At 38.2% G+C, this 13,574-nt stretch overlaps 1 protein-coding gene across 4 annotated transcripts in view; it reads left to right on the plus strand.

The window, feature by feature from the left end:
• XRCC5 (X-ray repair cross complementing 5) overlaps window positions 1-13,574 on the plus strand; it is a 93,262-nt gene that overhangs the window by 6,590 nt on the left and 73,098 nt on the right. For 3 of the 4 annotated variants that reach the window (XM_036320279.1, XM_036320282.1, XM_036320280.1), the window contains exons 4-9: window positions 834-882; window positions 1,811-1,933; window positions 6,073-6,264; window positions 7,645-7,759; window positions 8,442-8,580; window positions 11,662-11,774. In XM_036320279.1, coding sequence (XP_036176172.1) covers window positions 834-882; window positions 1,811-1,933; window positions 6,073-6,264; window positions 7,645-7,759; window positions 8,442-8,580; window positions 11,662-11,774 — 731 coding nt within the window. The remainder of the gene's footprint in view (window positions 1-833; window positions 883-1,810; window positions 1,934-6,072; window positions 6,265-7,644; window positions 7,760-8,441; window positions 8,581-11,661; window positions 11,775-13,574) is intronic. The other variant, XM_036320281.1, reaches the window with a different exon arrangement.

Genomic DNA, 13,574 nt, shown 5'->3' on the forward strand with positions numbered 1-13,574 from the left:
TGGTGATGGTCAGAAATGTTTGGACATAGAGAAGGTATTTCTAGAAGAGTATAACATTAGCATTCTCCATGCTTTCTTGGATGAAGGATATTTCTGTGCCAAAAATCAGACCTATAGCCAAATTGTGAGACTTCCATAGGTGCCCTAATTTAAAGGGGTTACTCTTTTTTTTTTTTTTTATATTTTTTATTGATTTTTTACAGAGAGGAAGGGAGAGAGATAGAGAGTTAGAAACATCGATGAGAGAGAAACATCGATCAGCTGCCTCCTGCACATCTCCTACTGGGGATGTGCCCGCAACCCAGGTACATGCCCTTGACCGGAATCGAACCCGGGACCTTTCGGTCCGCAGGCCGATGCTCTATCCACTGAGCCAAACCGGTTTCGGCAGGGGTTACTCTTATTTTTCTAACAATATTGCCTTCCTGATCACTAGGAGGTGCTGCTGTGCTGGGAGTAACTTACAAATGCTACATTATGGCTCACTTAATTTTTAAGAGTGGACTGTTAATCACAAAAATTGGGTTCTAGTCATTGTAAAATGGCGGCATAATTTTTGGTTAAATGAGTGAAATATGTTAGATTACCTTTTGTGTTATTTTATTTTTCATAGTTATATGTTTCAAGATGTATAGTATGAAACAGCAAATGCGAGTATATTATTAGTGAAATAAACTTTGGAAGAAGGGTCATTGGGCAAGTACTTTTAAATCATCACACAGTCAACCTAGTGTCTACAGTTTCCAACACTATGGACTTTATTGGAAAAAAAATTGCATGTTCTTGGAATAAAGGGACTGTTTGGTCAGATCTTCTGCCCTTAACTAGCTGAGTCCTGGATGCACTCATTGTGTGCATGGATGTGATTCAACAAGAAACTGTGTAAGTGTCTCAACTGGAGAGAGTTGGAAATGAGCCTTTCTGCAAAAATTGTATGGCTTGATATATTCAGTGCACTATGTTATTCATTGTTAATCAAATGGCATGTTTGTGTGGCGAAGGAAACATTTGATAGAATTCAGTGGTTGAGTACAAACTCTCATAAAAGTTTAAAAGGAGGAGGGAATATATTGGGAAGGAATTTCTCTGGGAGGAATAAAAGTTTGGCTTATTACAGGTTCCTTCCTATTTGACTTAGCTAATTACCTGGAATTTTTAAAAATACTAAGTAGTGTGGTCCATATGTTATTGAAATTAGATGCATAGTAACTCTGGCCAATTTTCTAATTCATTATTTTTTAATTACTGTGCTTTTAAAATATGTGTCTTTGACTACGCATACACAAACACATCCCTTGACTTTTAGGAATGATGATTTGCATAAAAATCTCAGGCCTAAATTTGTATTGTAATTTCTCAATCTTTATACATTCTTTGCAAAATCTTGCCATAGCCCTGTGAGAGGAGTCAGACCAGGGTGTTTGGCAACTGAACCCTTCCAAGGCTGATGTTGTAGTACTGACCTTCTGCCTATCTGAGGCTGGAAGGGGCTGCTTTTTAATCACAATGACCACATCTTTACCTGAAGATAGAGTTATGAAATGAGGGACATAATTCCAAAATACTAAGAAATTTTGAAATGCTATGTTGTTAAAAGTATGAGCTATAACTAGGTGACTAGATGTTTGGTAGAAACTTAACTGAGTATCAGCAATACGTGGACTTCTATAAAGAAGGTAATTACATTTGTAAACTGTACCTAGATTCATTCCTTAGTCTCTTTCTGCTTAGTAAACAAGTGAAGTGCATTTGAATCTGTAGGAACTAATTCAGGAGGAGGATTTCTTACTGTGATAACTCTCTCTTGTAGAGGAAAGAAGTTTGAGAAGAGGCATATTGAAGTGTTCACTGACCTCAGCAGCCCATTCAGCAAAGATCAGCTGGATACTATAATTCATAACTTGAAGAAATCCAGTATCTCCCTGCAATTCTTGTAAGACTGTAAGAATAATGCTTGTAGACAAACCCTGTGCTCTCACATGTAACGAGTGGGCCTCGTTACAGAGCGCTTGGTTCCCAGGAGCCTTTGCTCTGCTCTGGGTTGGGATCTGTCAGATGATTGGCCTTAGCAAATATCCACGGATCACTTTCCACGCTCCAGGAACGCTTCTGAGCTTGGGTGATAAATGATGAAAGTCACAGTGAAACAGGAATCTAGCTTAATAGCAGATTGTTCATTACTCTTAGACTCAAAGAATTGATGAATTAAAGGAAAATTTTGAGCATATTCAGTCCATCTCTTGCCTACTTAGAGGATTTGACCCAAACGATGAATGACCAGATTGATGGAGTTCTTTCTTAAACAGCTCAAGAGAACGGTTCCTTACAGTAGATATTTTGGGGGTAGAGAGAAATGTCAACTTGAGAATCATTTTAAACATACATAATGCTTATTTTTAACTGTTTTCAGATCTAAAGGATACACACATGTATCTAAAAATAATTTGCTTATGTGCATTTAGAGATGAGCTATATGAATAGAGAGGGGAAATGTATTTCACAGTTTGCTGGGGAGAGAGTCCCTCCCCAGAAACTTGAATTTCCCCTCCAGGCATTTCCATTCGTTATCTTCTATGAAAGTTCTTTGACTGCACTAATCTGCCGGGGTCCAACCCCAGCAGGTCCAGGGGTCCCCAAAGGTGTAGACGGAGTTAGTGAAGAAGGAATGACACGGAGAGGGCGTTCAGATGATCATCATAGCAAGGTTCTCTAGCCACGTTCTGGTCAGGATCTCCAGAGAGGTTCTGCTTCAGATCTCCAGCCAGGTTCTGTGTCCATGTTCTCTTGCTAGGTTCTCCAGCCAGGTTCAGTCCAGGTTCTCCAGCCAGGTTCAGTCACCAGGTTCTAGTCAGGTTCTCTTGCCCATTTCTGTAGTCAGGTTCAGTCCAGGATCTTTTGCCATGTTCTCTCCAGCGAAGTTCTTCTGTCTCTAGTTCTGTGTAGGTTCTGTCTTCTTACATCTGTATTTATACCAGTTGATTCCAATCCTATCAATCTCTATTTTAAAGGTTAGGGCGTTTCTTATCTCCATTCCAGGAGTAAAGATTATGTAGCTTAAGCATGATTGTTCGTAGTTAAAGTGATTAATTACCCACCTGGCACTTAGTTAAGAGGTTTTATTCCCTCCCTAACTTCAGGGCAAAATCCCTACCTGGGGAAACAACCTTTCTCAGAGACCTTGGTTAAAACACATAGTGCCAAGAAGGTGAGCAAACATATTAAGAACAGTATGCCATATATGCCAGGTCCCTTGAAACAGCAAGGATGGACCGGCTCCCGGCACTAATCCTTCCTGCTGTGTCTGTAGCCTATTTTTTCTTGTCCTATTTTTGGTGGAAGCAGAGTGATATTACAGGATGTTGAATTATTAGGCTTCTGGGGACACTCCTTTTTTCAGACTGAGAGCTATCCTAAGCAGTCTCCAGCTCAGAGTGGTAAGCCTTTGGCTTTAAAATGCCTGCCATGGGGAATTAAGCACCTCCTTGCATGTATGTACCTCTTAGAACTGCTGAGGGGCATCTCCTTTCTGTAGAAAAGTAGTTCAGAATAACCCATCATACTGAAACTTGTTAAAACAGTACCTCACAGAAATTAAGTGTTTTTAAAGTGACACTTCTCTTATTGAATTGAGATTTTTTCCCAGCACTTCAAAAGCCCAGCTTGGCTTCTGTTCCCTGTTCTCAGGATGCCTTTACATGGCTGAAGTATACTGCACTTGTATTTATTTTTCTTCTTATTGAATTTATTGGGGTAACACTCATTAAGAAAATTATACAGCTTTCAGGTACACAATTCCAAACACAATTCTGTACACTGTATTGTGCGTTCACCACCCCATGTCAAGTCTCCTTCCATCACCATTTATTCCCCCTATACCCTCATTCACCTCTCCTCACTCCCCCTCTCCCCAGCAATCACATTTGTTTCCATGAGTTTTCTTTCTTTCTCTCTTTTTTTTTTTTTAAATATCTTTATTGATTTCAGAGAGGAAGGGAGAGGGAGAGAGAGGAACATCAGTGATGAGAGAGAATCATTGATTGGCTGCCTCCTGCAGTCCCTCCCACTGGGAATCGAACCCACAACCCTGGCATATGCCTTGACCGGGAATCGAGCCATGACCTCGTGGTTCATAGGTTGATGCTCAACCACTGAGCCATACTGGCTGGGCTCTTTTTTTTTCTTTTTCCATTTTTGCTCAATCCCTCCACCCCCAACCCAATCCCTCAGTGCCCTCCTCTGACAGCTATCATCCTGCCTTCTCTGTCTATGAGTCTGTCATCTGTCTTTATTTTGCTTGTTAGTTCATTTTGTTCATGAGAGTCCACATATGAATGAAATCATTTGGTACTTGTCTTTCTCTGACTTACTTTGTATGAGCAATACTGTAAAGCATGCTGAAGAGGGAAACAATCAGCCTTTTCTTCTACTTGCTCACTGTTTGACCAGTTGTATTTGTGTATGCGTGCGTGTGTGCGTGCGTGCGTGTGTGTGTGTGTGTGTGTGTGGTGGTAGTTTCTTCCTGTGCTACAAACCTCCAGCATATGAAGTAAAATTTTGGTTTTATTATTTTGTGTATCCTGTGTTATTTGGTTATTCTAGATGGACTGAAAAAATACAGGCAGGACAAAAAAGCATTGTGTTCTGAGCAGGACTGTTCCTTGGACCTGGTTTTTAGGTTCTTCTAACTACTGAAAAAGTTTATTTCTGGTTTAATGCAGGGTAGAAAGAACTGTTATTATAACTCTTTTTCCTGGGTAGCTTCCTGACCCTTCATTTTCCTATCATTCTTCCCTTTTTCCTGGTTGGTGTTATGGAAACAGCAGTAGCCTGATGCAAACTCTGTGTCCCACACTCTGCTCCCTGGGAGCTCTTTATCTGATAGGTAATACAGTATATGTAGATATGTCATGCTATTATACATAGAAAAATTAAAACAGGAAGCCCTATTTTAATTATAGCAAATAAAATGATAGAGGTCTGATATCTAGATCTGGTCCTGAGGAAACCAGATTATATATATACTAGAGGCCCATTGCCCGAAGAGATTCATGCAATAGGCCTTCCTTCCCCTGGCTGCCGGTACCAGTTTTCCGCCGGCACTGGTTTTCCTCCAGCACTGGGGACCCAGGCCTTTGGTTCGGCCACAGCAGAGAAGCCAAGCCTCTTCAGTCTTCACTCTTCACTCCAGCCAGAGCCTTCAGTCTTCCCTCTGTGCCTGCATATGCAAATTAACCGCCATCTTTGTTGAGTTAATTTGCATAGTCGCTCTGATTGGCTGGTGGGTGTAGTGGAGTGACACCAATTTGCATGTTTCTCTTTTATTAGTGTAGATATTTTAAATTTGAGAGTGATTCATATATATATATATATATATATATATATATATATATATATATATTTGATTTGAGAGAGGGCAACATCAGTTGCCTTTTGGTACTGGAGTTGAGTAATGTGAGTTTGAGTGGTCCATGGGCAATGTGGACAACGCCTGTCTGAGAGAGTGAAGCCAGCATAAAAGCAAATGAAAACTCAGTATGGAGATAGAGAGAGAGAAGGTCAGATAACCTGCATGGTGTTTGAGACGAATCATCCTAGGGCCACCTGCAACCCTGCCTTTTCAATTATTTGGTCATTTAAGCCAATAAATTTCTTGTTTTTACCAAATCAAAGAGGCTTTGGCTACTTAAAACTGATAGAGCCCCAGACGGGTAGTTCAGTTGGTTAGAGCATTGTCCTGATGTGCCAAGGTTGCAGGTTTGATTCAAGGTCAGGGCACTTACAAGAATCACCAATGAATGCATAAATAAGTGGAACAACAAATAGATGCTTCTCTCTCTCCCTCTCTTCCTTCTTCTCTCTCTCTTCCCCCCCCCCCCCCCTCAAATCAATAAATTAAAAAACCCTCATAGAATATTGGATAAGAGATAAGATGACAGATGAGAAATTTAAAGCTTGGAGAGGTTGACATACCCATTTTCTCATAGCTAGTGAGACAGAACCAGGACTGGGACCCAGTTCATTGCCTGGCTTCAGAGCCTGTGTTCTTAACTAATGCTGATCTTTTCCTGATAGTTTGCCTTTCCCAATTGGCAAGGAAGATGGAACTGGGGACAGAGGAGATGGCAACTTGCCCTTGGACAACCATGGGTCCTCCTTTCCTTTAAAAGGAATTACTGAGCAGCAAAAAGAAGGTATTCGGATGGTGAAAAGGGTGATGATGTCTTTAGAAGGTGAAGATGGGCTGGATGAAATTTATTCTTTCAGGTGAGAAGTGAAAACCTTGATTACAGTTTTCAGTTGTAATATGTAAATTTCTTGTTTGATCATCGGGCTTCTTAATGTTTTCCTTTTTCTGGTCCACTCTTGAATAAGCAGTTCTTCTTTAATAAATATTCTGATTTCATAAAAGAAATAGTATACCAGTCCCTAATCTTTTTTTTTAATCTCTGGATAATGTCACATAATTCTCTTTACCTCTTTCTCGATGTATTTTTTATCTGTACCAAGGGGATCAATCATAGTCTAGACCACTGGTGGTCCATGAGGTCTGAAAGGTTGGTGACTGCTGGTCTACTGTATGCTTTGAATGTGTTTGGTCATTAATTTCTTTGTTTCTTATTTTAGTGAATACCACAAATTCCAGATATCACCTGTCATCTTCTCTGTTGTTTGGGGGTCAGATAAAAGTAGAATTGATCTGGATTTATGTTCACATGAAGTAACAGTTTACATTGTTTTGCTACCCCTCAAGTTCTCCCCTCTCTCCCCAGTAAGAAACCTAGAGTTTTCTATCTGCTTTGCCTTAAAACTAAAATATGGACTTCGAAGTTCCTTTATCCCCTGGAGAGTCTTTATTTAACTCTCTCCATTCTGTACAGATACATGTGCCTTTTATTTGGGAGAATTGGAATTAAATAAGAATTGTAGAGTTGTGATATTATAGGGTGGTGCCCACTCCATGAAACCCTAGATAGGAGTTCTTATCCTCAGGTCTGTGGTTTTCAGGGAGTTTGGTGAACCCTTTCTATTGTGTGAAAACTTATTTATGAATGTGCTTTTAGCTTAGCCTCAAAATGTCCTTGGCCCTGAAAAAAAATGTTAAGAACAACTGGCTGAATTGGAAAAAAAAAAAGATTGAATAGAGCAGTGGTTCTCAACCTTTGTAATGCCGCGACCCTTTAATACAGTTCCTCATGTTGTGGTGACCCCCAATTTCATTGTTACAAATTGAACATAATTAAAGCATAGTGATTAATCACAAAAACAATATGTAATTATATGTGTGTTTTCCAATGGTCTTAGGTGACCCCTGTGAAAGGGTCGTTTGACCCCCAAAGGGGTCGCGATCCACAGGTGGAGAACCATGGGAATAGAGGAAGATAGAGATACTTGTTTTTACCTGTCACTAAGCCAACTCAGGTGTACCTGGCTCTCTCCCAACTTGTGATCGCCACATTCCTGCCGTCCCCAGCTGTTCCTCCTCTCTTTATGATCGACAACAGTTCACTTCTCCTAGAAAACTAAGTGCATCCTTTCAGCACAATTAACATTTTAAAATTGTTGCTCTCATTGTATATATATTTATTTTTAACTTATCTTTATTGTTAAAAGTACTACAGATTGCTTTTTTTTTTTTTCATTAAGTGAGAGTCTGAGACAACTGTGTGTCTTTAAGAAAACTGAGAGGTCTTCCATGCCCTGGCCCTGTCAACTGACCATTGGCTCCAATTTGTCAATAAAGATTTTAGCTTATAAATCGGTAAGTAGTTGGTACACATATTTTTACAGAAATGTTACCTGACAGACAAATATGCTTACATAAGGAACTGACAATTCATGAGTGGGTTACTCAGTACTGTAGTTACTACTTCTCTAACTGCTCTCCCTATTTGTATCCTCTCTATCTTTTAGGAAAAGACATGCTAGAAAAGGAAGCTTTATGAATTATCGCCGATGGAGATTGACTCCCTCCTTTTTCTTTCTCTCCATAATATTTAATCATGAGTTCCAGGCCTTCCTTTCTCTGGAATGCATAAAGTTTTGTCATTATAGTATCTAGCTTTTGTTTTCTTTCAAATTTTCTTACTGATTTCTGACTACTGATAGACGTCTCCCCTTTTTTTATGAAAACTGGGGTAACAAGATGTATGGTCCTCTTTTATTTTTTCGGTCTGAGGGTTTAATATAGAAAGTATTTGAATATATACTAATATTAATGTTTATCTGTGGTTTACCCTGAGAGAAAGATGAAATGTAGAAAGAATTATTAAGTAAACTAAAGTTTCCATAGTAGGTAAGAACCAACAAAGCAATTCAGTTAGATTAATTGTTCTGGATGATTTTCTGTAAGTAAAGAGTATATCAGAGTATGTCAATTGGAATCCTAGCTTTCTCTGCATTTACTTAATTATCTATTTCTTTATTTTTTTGTTTGAAACAAGGTTCTACAGGAGAAAGTTAAAAAGTCTTGGATAGTTGTGGATGCAAGAACCCTAAAAAAGGAAGATGTACAAAAAGAAACGGTTTATTGCTTGAATGACGATGATGAAACTGAAGTTCCAAAAGAAGATACTATTCAAGGTATTACAGTAAGAGAATCCACTTTTGCTTAAAAGAGCTGTTCTTCAAAGTGATAGGAGGCAGGCTGGGATCTGTATTATTGTTGTTTAGAGATATTTCTCTGCGTTCTGGAGACACAGCTCTTTGAGGGGATCATGAGACGTAGATCCTTTAGCTCATCTGTTAGGTGTGAGGCAGGATGGTTCCTAGGAGTGCACTTGGGTATTCCATCTCTCTGAGCTTTAAATGTCTCATGTGACAGAACTTAATACTTGGCTTTGTTTTAAAGTTTGAAATTTAACTGGTTATATCAATGTGACCAAAGGAAGTTTTTTTATTTACTCTATTTCATTTCTTACTTCCATGATGATTATTTTTCTGAGTGCCAATTTAAGATTATTTTTAAGTGCTAGATATGCTCCTTGAAGTAATTTAGGGTATAAGAAAAATTATTTGTGTTTATTGGGTTGCTTTATGTTCGCTAGGATCTTTGAAGTTGTCCTTTTTATATTACACCCATTTGATCTGTATAGTGTATCTAGATGGCATCTCTATGCAGGGGGCTTAGAAACTAGCTAAGAGTGTCTGAATGTTCAGGAGTTAAGATTAGAAGTGCCAAATGATGTTTTAAGTTAGAAACCAGGTTTATATAGATTTCTTGCCAGACTATGTCCTGCACAGCATAGGTTTAGTTGGCAAACCTTGAAAAAAAATATCTTTCATCTGTGGTGCTGTGTTGCAGTGTTTGTGGATATTTGTATGTGTTGTAGGGGCAATAGGGGAAATTGGTAAAGGTGGTAGTGGTGGTTATGGTTTCTTTCTTTCTCTTGGTGGATTATGTGTAGACTAATCAGTACCCTACAAGCTCTACTAGTGTAGTGTAGTTAAGAACATGAATTTTGGAGTCAGACCTAGGATAGAATTATGGCTCCATCACTTGCAAATCATTTGATCCTAGTGTAGTGACCCATCCATATAGGAAGAATAGCACGATGAAAGGTGAAGACCAGGAAAGTACAGGGCCTCCTCAGTGATGTCGAGTATTTGGGTTGCTGGTGTATTGGGCACATACAGATTAGTGTGTGGTAATGGAGGATATTATCTCATAGATAGCCTGTATTTTTTCTTTTAATCTTCTCACCAACCTAATGAAGCACTCTTGTTACTTTCATTTTATAGATAAGGGAATTTTGACCAAAAGACTTCCATTAATGTATTCAAAGTGACACAGCTAGCAAACTAGCATAACTTGAACTCAAGGCTGTCCTGCTTCAGAGTCTGTGTTATTACATGCTGTTCTGAGTTAGGAAGGGCTTTGAATGATAGGCTGAAGAGTTTAGCCTTAATTTTGAAAGCAGCATGGCATTATTTATAGTTTTGAGGAGCAGGTTGTCATTGGACTGTGTTGTAGGAAGATTAATATGACGGCTGGGTATAGGATAGATTGGAAGGAGAAGAGATTAGAGTTGAGGATGCCAATTATTTTGGTTGCAAGCAAAAAAGGCAGCTCTGGTTATCTTAGGCAAAAGGGAAACTTATGAATTGAGCAATGGAGAGGGAATAGTTGAATATGGTTTGAGTTCAGAGAGCATAGATGTGCAACTTTTGTCCCTTAAACTTTTTGCAGTTACTCACATACTCCCTTTGCCTGTCCTCCACTCTCTACTCCCAAATATGTAGAGTTCTGTTTCTTAGAGAGAAGGGCAAAGGAATATGGTCATATGGTGTAGTCTATCTTTTTCGCTATGTACAAAAGTTAGAGTTATTGATTTACCCTTTAAATAGATGAACCAAAAACCCAGGACAGTTTTCATTAGAATTTTCACATTACTATTAAACAATTTAAGTAAGAAGATGTCTGATGACAGAAAAGTTAAAAAAACATTTGGTTTCGATACCACCCTTAATCATGTGCCATACCTTCCCCTGTTAACTTTTTGTTGGAAATTTTTAAAAAGACATACATAAAAGTAGAAAAAATTTTTAAAAATTAAATATGTGACATCAACAGATTAACAGGAACAAATAAATGCTGGATCACCGACTCTGCCTCAAGCACACAAGTTTCTATGTTTCTTGGAGTAAAGGTGCATATACTTTTCCCTTCCTTTTACCCAAAGCCAGAATCCTTGGATTTTGATGATCCTTCTCCCCACAAAATATATAACACTACATATTGAAAGAGCATGACCTTCCATAGTGCAGAGGCCTTGGACAGAGTGGGAGGTTTGTGTGTTTTTTGGGTTTTTTTTAGAAACCAAGAGCCACCCTAGCCAATTTGGCTCAGTGGATAAGCGTTGGTCAGCAGGCCGATGGGTCCTGGGTTCAATTCCAGGCAGAGCACATACCTTGGTTGCAGGCTCCTCCCTGGCCCGGGCCCTGGTGAGACAACCGATCGATGTTGTTTCTCTCTGTCTTTCCCTCTCTCTTCCACTCTCTCTATAAATCAATGGAAAGATATCCTCGGATGAGGATTAACAATAAAAAAGAAACCAAGAGCCTTTATTTATATGAGCAACCTAAGTAATAGAAAAAAAATAATAGACAATACAATCCCAGATATAAAATAAATTTAAATGCAGAAAAATATTTAACTTATCAATTGAATGTTTCTAAATAGAAAAGTTTTGGCTTCTTCCATTAGGCACTTGTATGCATTTTTGAGAACATTTTGTTTTGAAAATTTCCTGTGGGCATTTTTCTCTGTGGTTCTCCAGGTTTCTGAAGAAATATGTTCATGTTATTTTGTTTACAAATCATGATTATATTTTAGTCAACCATGGTTTATCTTTAGAGAATAACTAGTTTATTGCATTGGCCATATTCTTTCCTCTAGGCTGGGTAATCATTAGGTAACTAAATTGCAGAATATGTACTTAAAAAATGTAATTGGATTTTAATTGACTCTTTTTGTAGATGTTGTTTGTGTATCTGCTGCTGCTTCTCCGTTCATCACAAGGGATGAAATTTGATTTTAGGGAATAGTATGTGGAGGCTTGATCTGGAGTGTGCATGTATTGTTAGTGTATGTGGAGGGCTAATTTCAGCTCATAGAGAATGAGGCTCCGTATGCTTAACAGATGCTCTTCTCTTGTTCTCTAGGGTTCCGCTATGGGAGTGATATCATTCCTTTCTCTAAAGTGGATGAGGAACAAATGAAATACAAATCAGAGGGGAAGTGTTTCTCTGTTTTGGGATTTTGTAGATCTTCTCAGGTACAGGACTTAGTTTACTAATTATAAACAAAATAAGTGACTTTTTTCTTGTTATTATTTGAGATGGTGTGATTTTGATTGGTCCTTTTATTTATAATATGTTTATATAACTTAGTTTTTCTAAAATGTAGTCTGGGAGTTAGTGTCCCTATCTTTGATTTTTTTAAAATATATTTTTATTGATTTCAGAGAGGAAGGGAAATGGAGAGGGAGATAGACATCAATGATGAGAGAATCATTAATCAGCTGCCTTGTGCACGCCCCCAGTGGGGGGATGGAGCTTGCAACCCAGGCATGTGCTCCCTGAGCGGAATTGAACCCGAGACCTTTTAGTCTGCAGGCTGATACCCTATCCACTGAGCCAAACTGGCCAGGACACTATTTTTGATTTTTGAAGAAAAAATCAAGATGGAGAAAAGTCAGAAGAGTAGATGTTATTGAAAGTCACTTTTTAGCTTTGCTGTTAGTCATAGTTCATAGTAGCCTTAAAGAAATAGTATCTAGTTCTTTGCTATTATATTGCCTTTTCGAAACTGTTATGTATAATGGAGTGTTTATAGGAATGAAGATCTAGCTGGGTTTTGAATGCCAATAGACCTCTTAGAATATCATTGATTTATGCCAGTCACCTTTCATCTCAATGCCCAGCAAAGAGGTCCAAGATGTGAAATTTGTTCATGTCATATGCTTTTTAGATACCAATGCAGAGATAGCACAAAATAGACACAGTGGGAAATGCAGTAATTCACTCAAGGCCTTGAGATACCATGTACTGCCCTAGAAAGGGTTATTAAAGATTCCTGGATATCTTAGATAAAATTATTTGTGAGGTGAATGAAAATTAATCAGTATAAAATGTATCTTTTCAGGCTCTGTAGGGATGAAGATTTTTTTTTTTTATTCTAGATGAACTCAATTGAGAATTATAATAAAAATAAATACTGCCCAGTATATTGGGTTTGAACTTCTTCATATTGCTTAAGCATAAGTCCCTGTGTAATTCAGTGTTAGAATAATTCATTGAAGTTGGGAGAATCTTTTTCATGATATGTGCCAGTTGTTAGATACATTTTTAAGACTCATAAGCTGAAAATTGAGATTTACTTAAAGTTGATGAGATTTTAATGGTAAGAATACTTTTTGAGATTTGAGAATCTCTAATAATTTTCTAACAAATTATACTAAATATGCTTTATATACTTCCCAAAGTGAGTTCACTTTGGGAGGTATGGAAACTTAAAATTATTGGTTATTTATGGCAGTGCTTATGAGTCTTTTCAGTGAAACAGAACCTTTAGTCAGACCTGTTTGTACAAACTGGCCCATTGGAAAGTGGTCTTCCTAATTCCAGACAGGTAGAAAAGACCTATTCAAAACGTCTGCAACCCTACCGTTTGGCTCAGTGGATAGAGCGGACTGAAGGGTTTAATTCCAGTCAAGGGCACATGCCGGTTGGATTCCCCAATGGAGGGTGTGCAGGAGGCAGCTGATCAATGATTCTCTCTCATCATTGATGTTTCTATCTCTCTCTCCCTCTCCCTTCCTTTGTGAAATCAATAAAAATATATTAAAAACAACAACAAAATAAGACAAAAAAACCCCTGCAAGTGTAATTCAGAACTCAAAAAATTGAAATCATCTATGCCTGGCTGGGACTGGGGGAGCCTGTTTAGCGAATGGCAAAGCAAGGAAGAATGAGCTGAACAAAAAGTACATTTTTCCTTTTTTAAAAACGTTTTCTTGAATTTATTGGGGTGACATTGATTAATAAAATTATGTAGGTTTCAGGTATACATTTCT

The sequence above is a fragment of the Myotis myotis genome, unplaced genomic scaffold, assembly GCF_014108235.1.
Source record: "Myotis myotis isolate mMyoMyo1 unplaced genomic scaffold, mMyoMyo1.p scaffold_m19_p_8, whole genome shotgun sequence".
NCBI classification, from domain to species: domain Eukaryota; kingdom Metazoa; phylum Chordata; class Mammalia; order Chiroptera; family Vespertilionidae; genus Myotis; species Myotis myotis.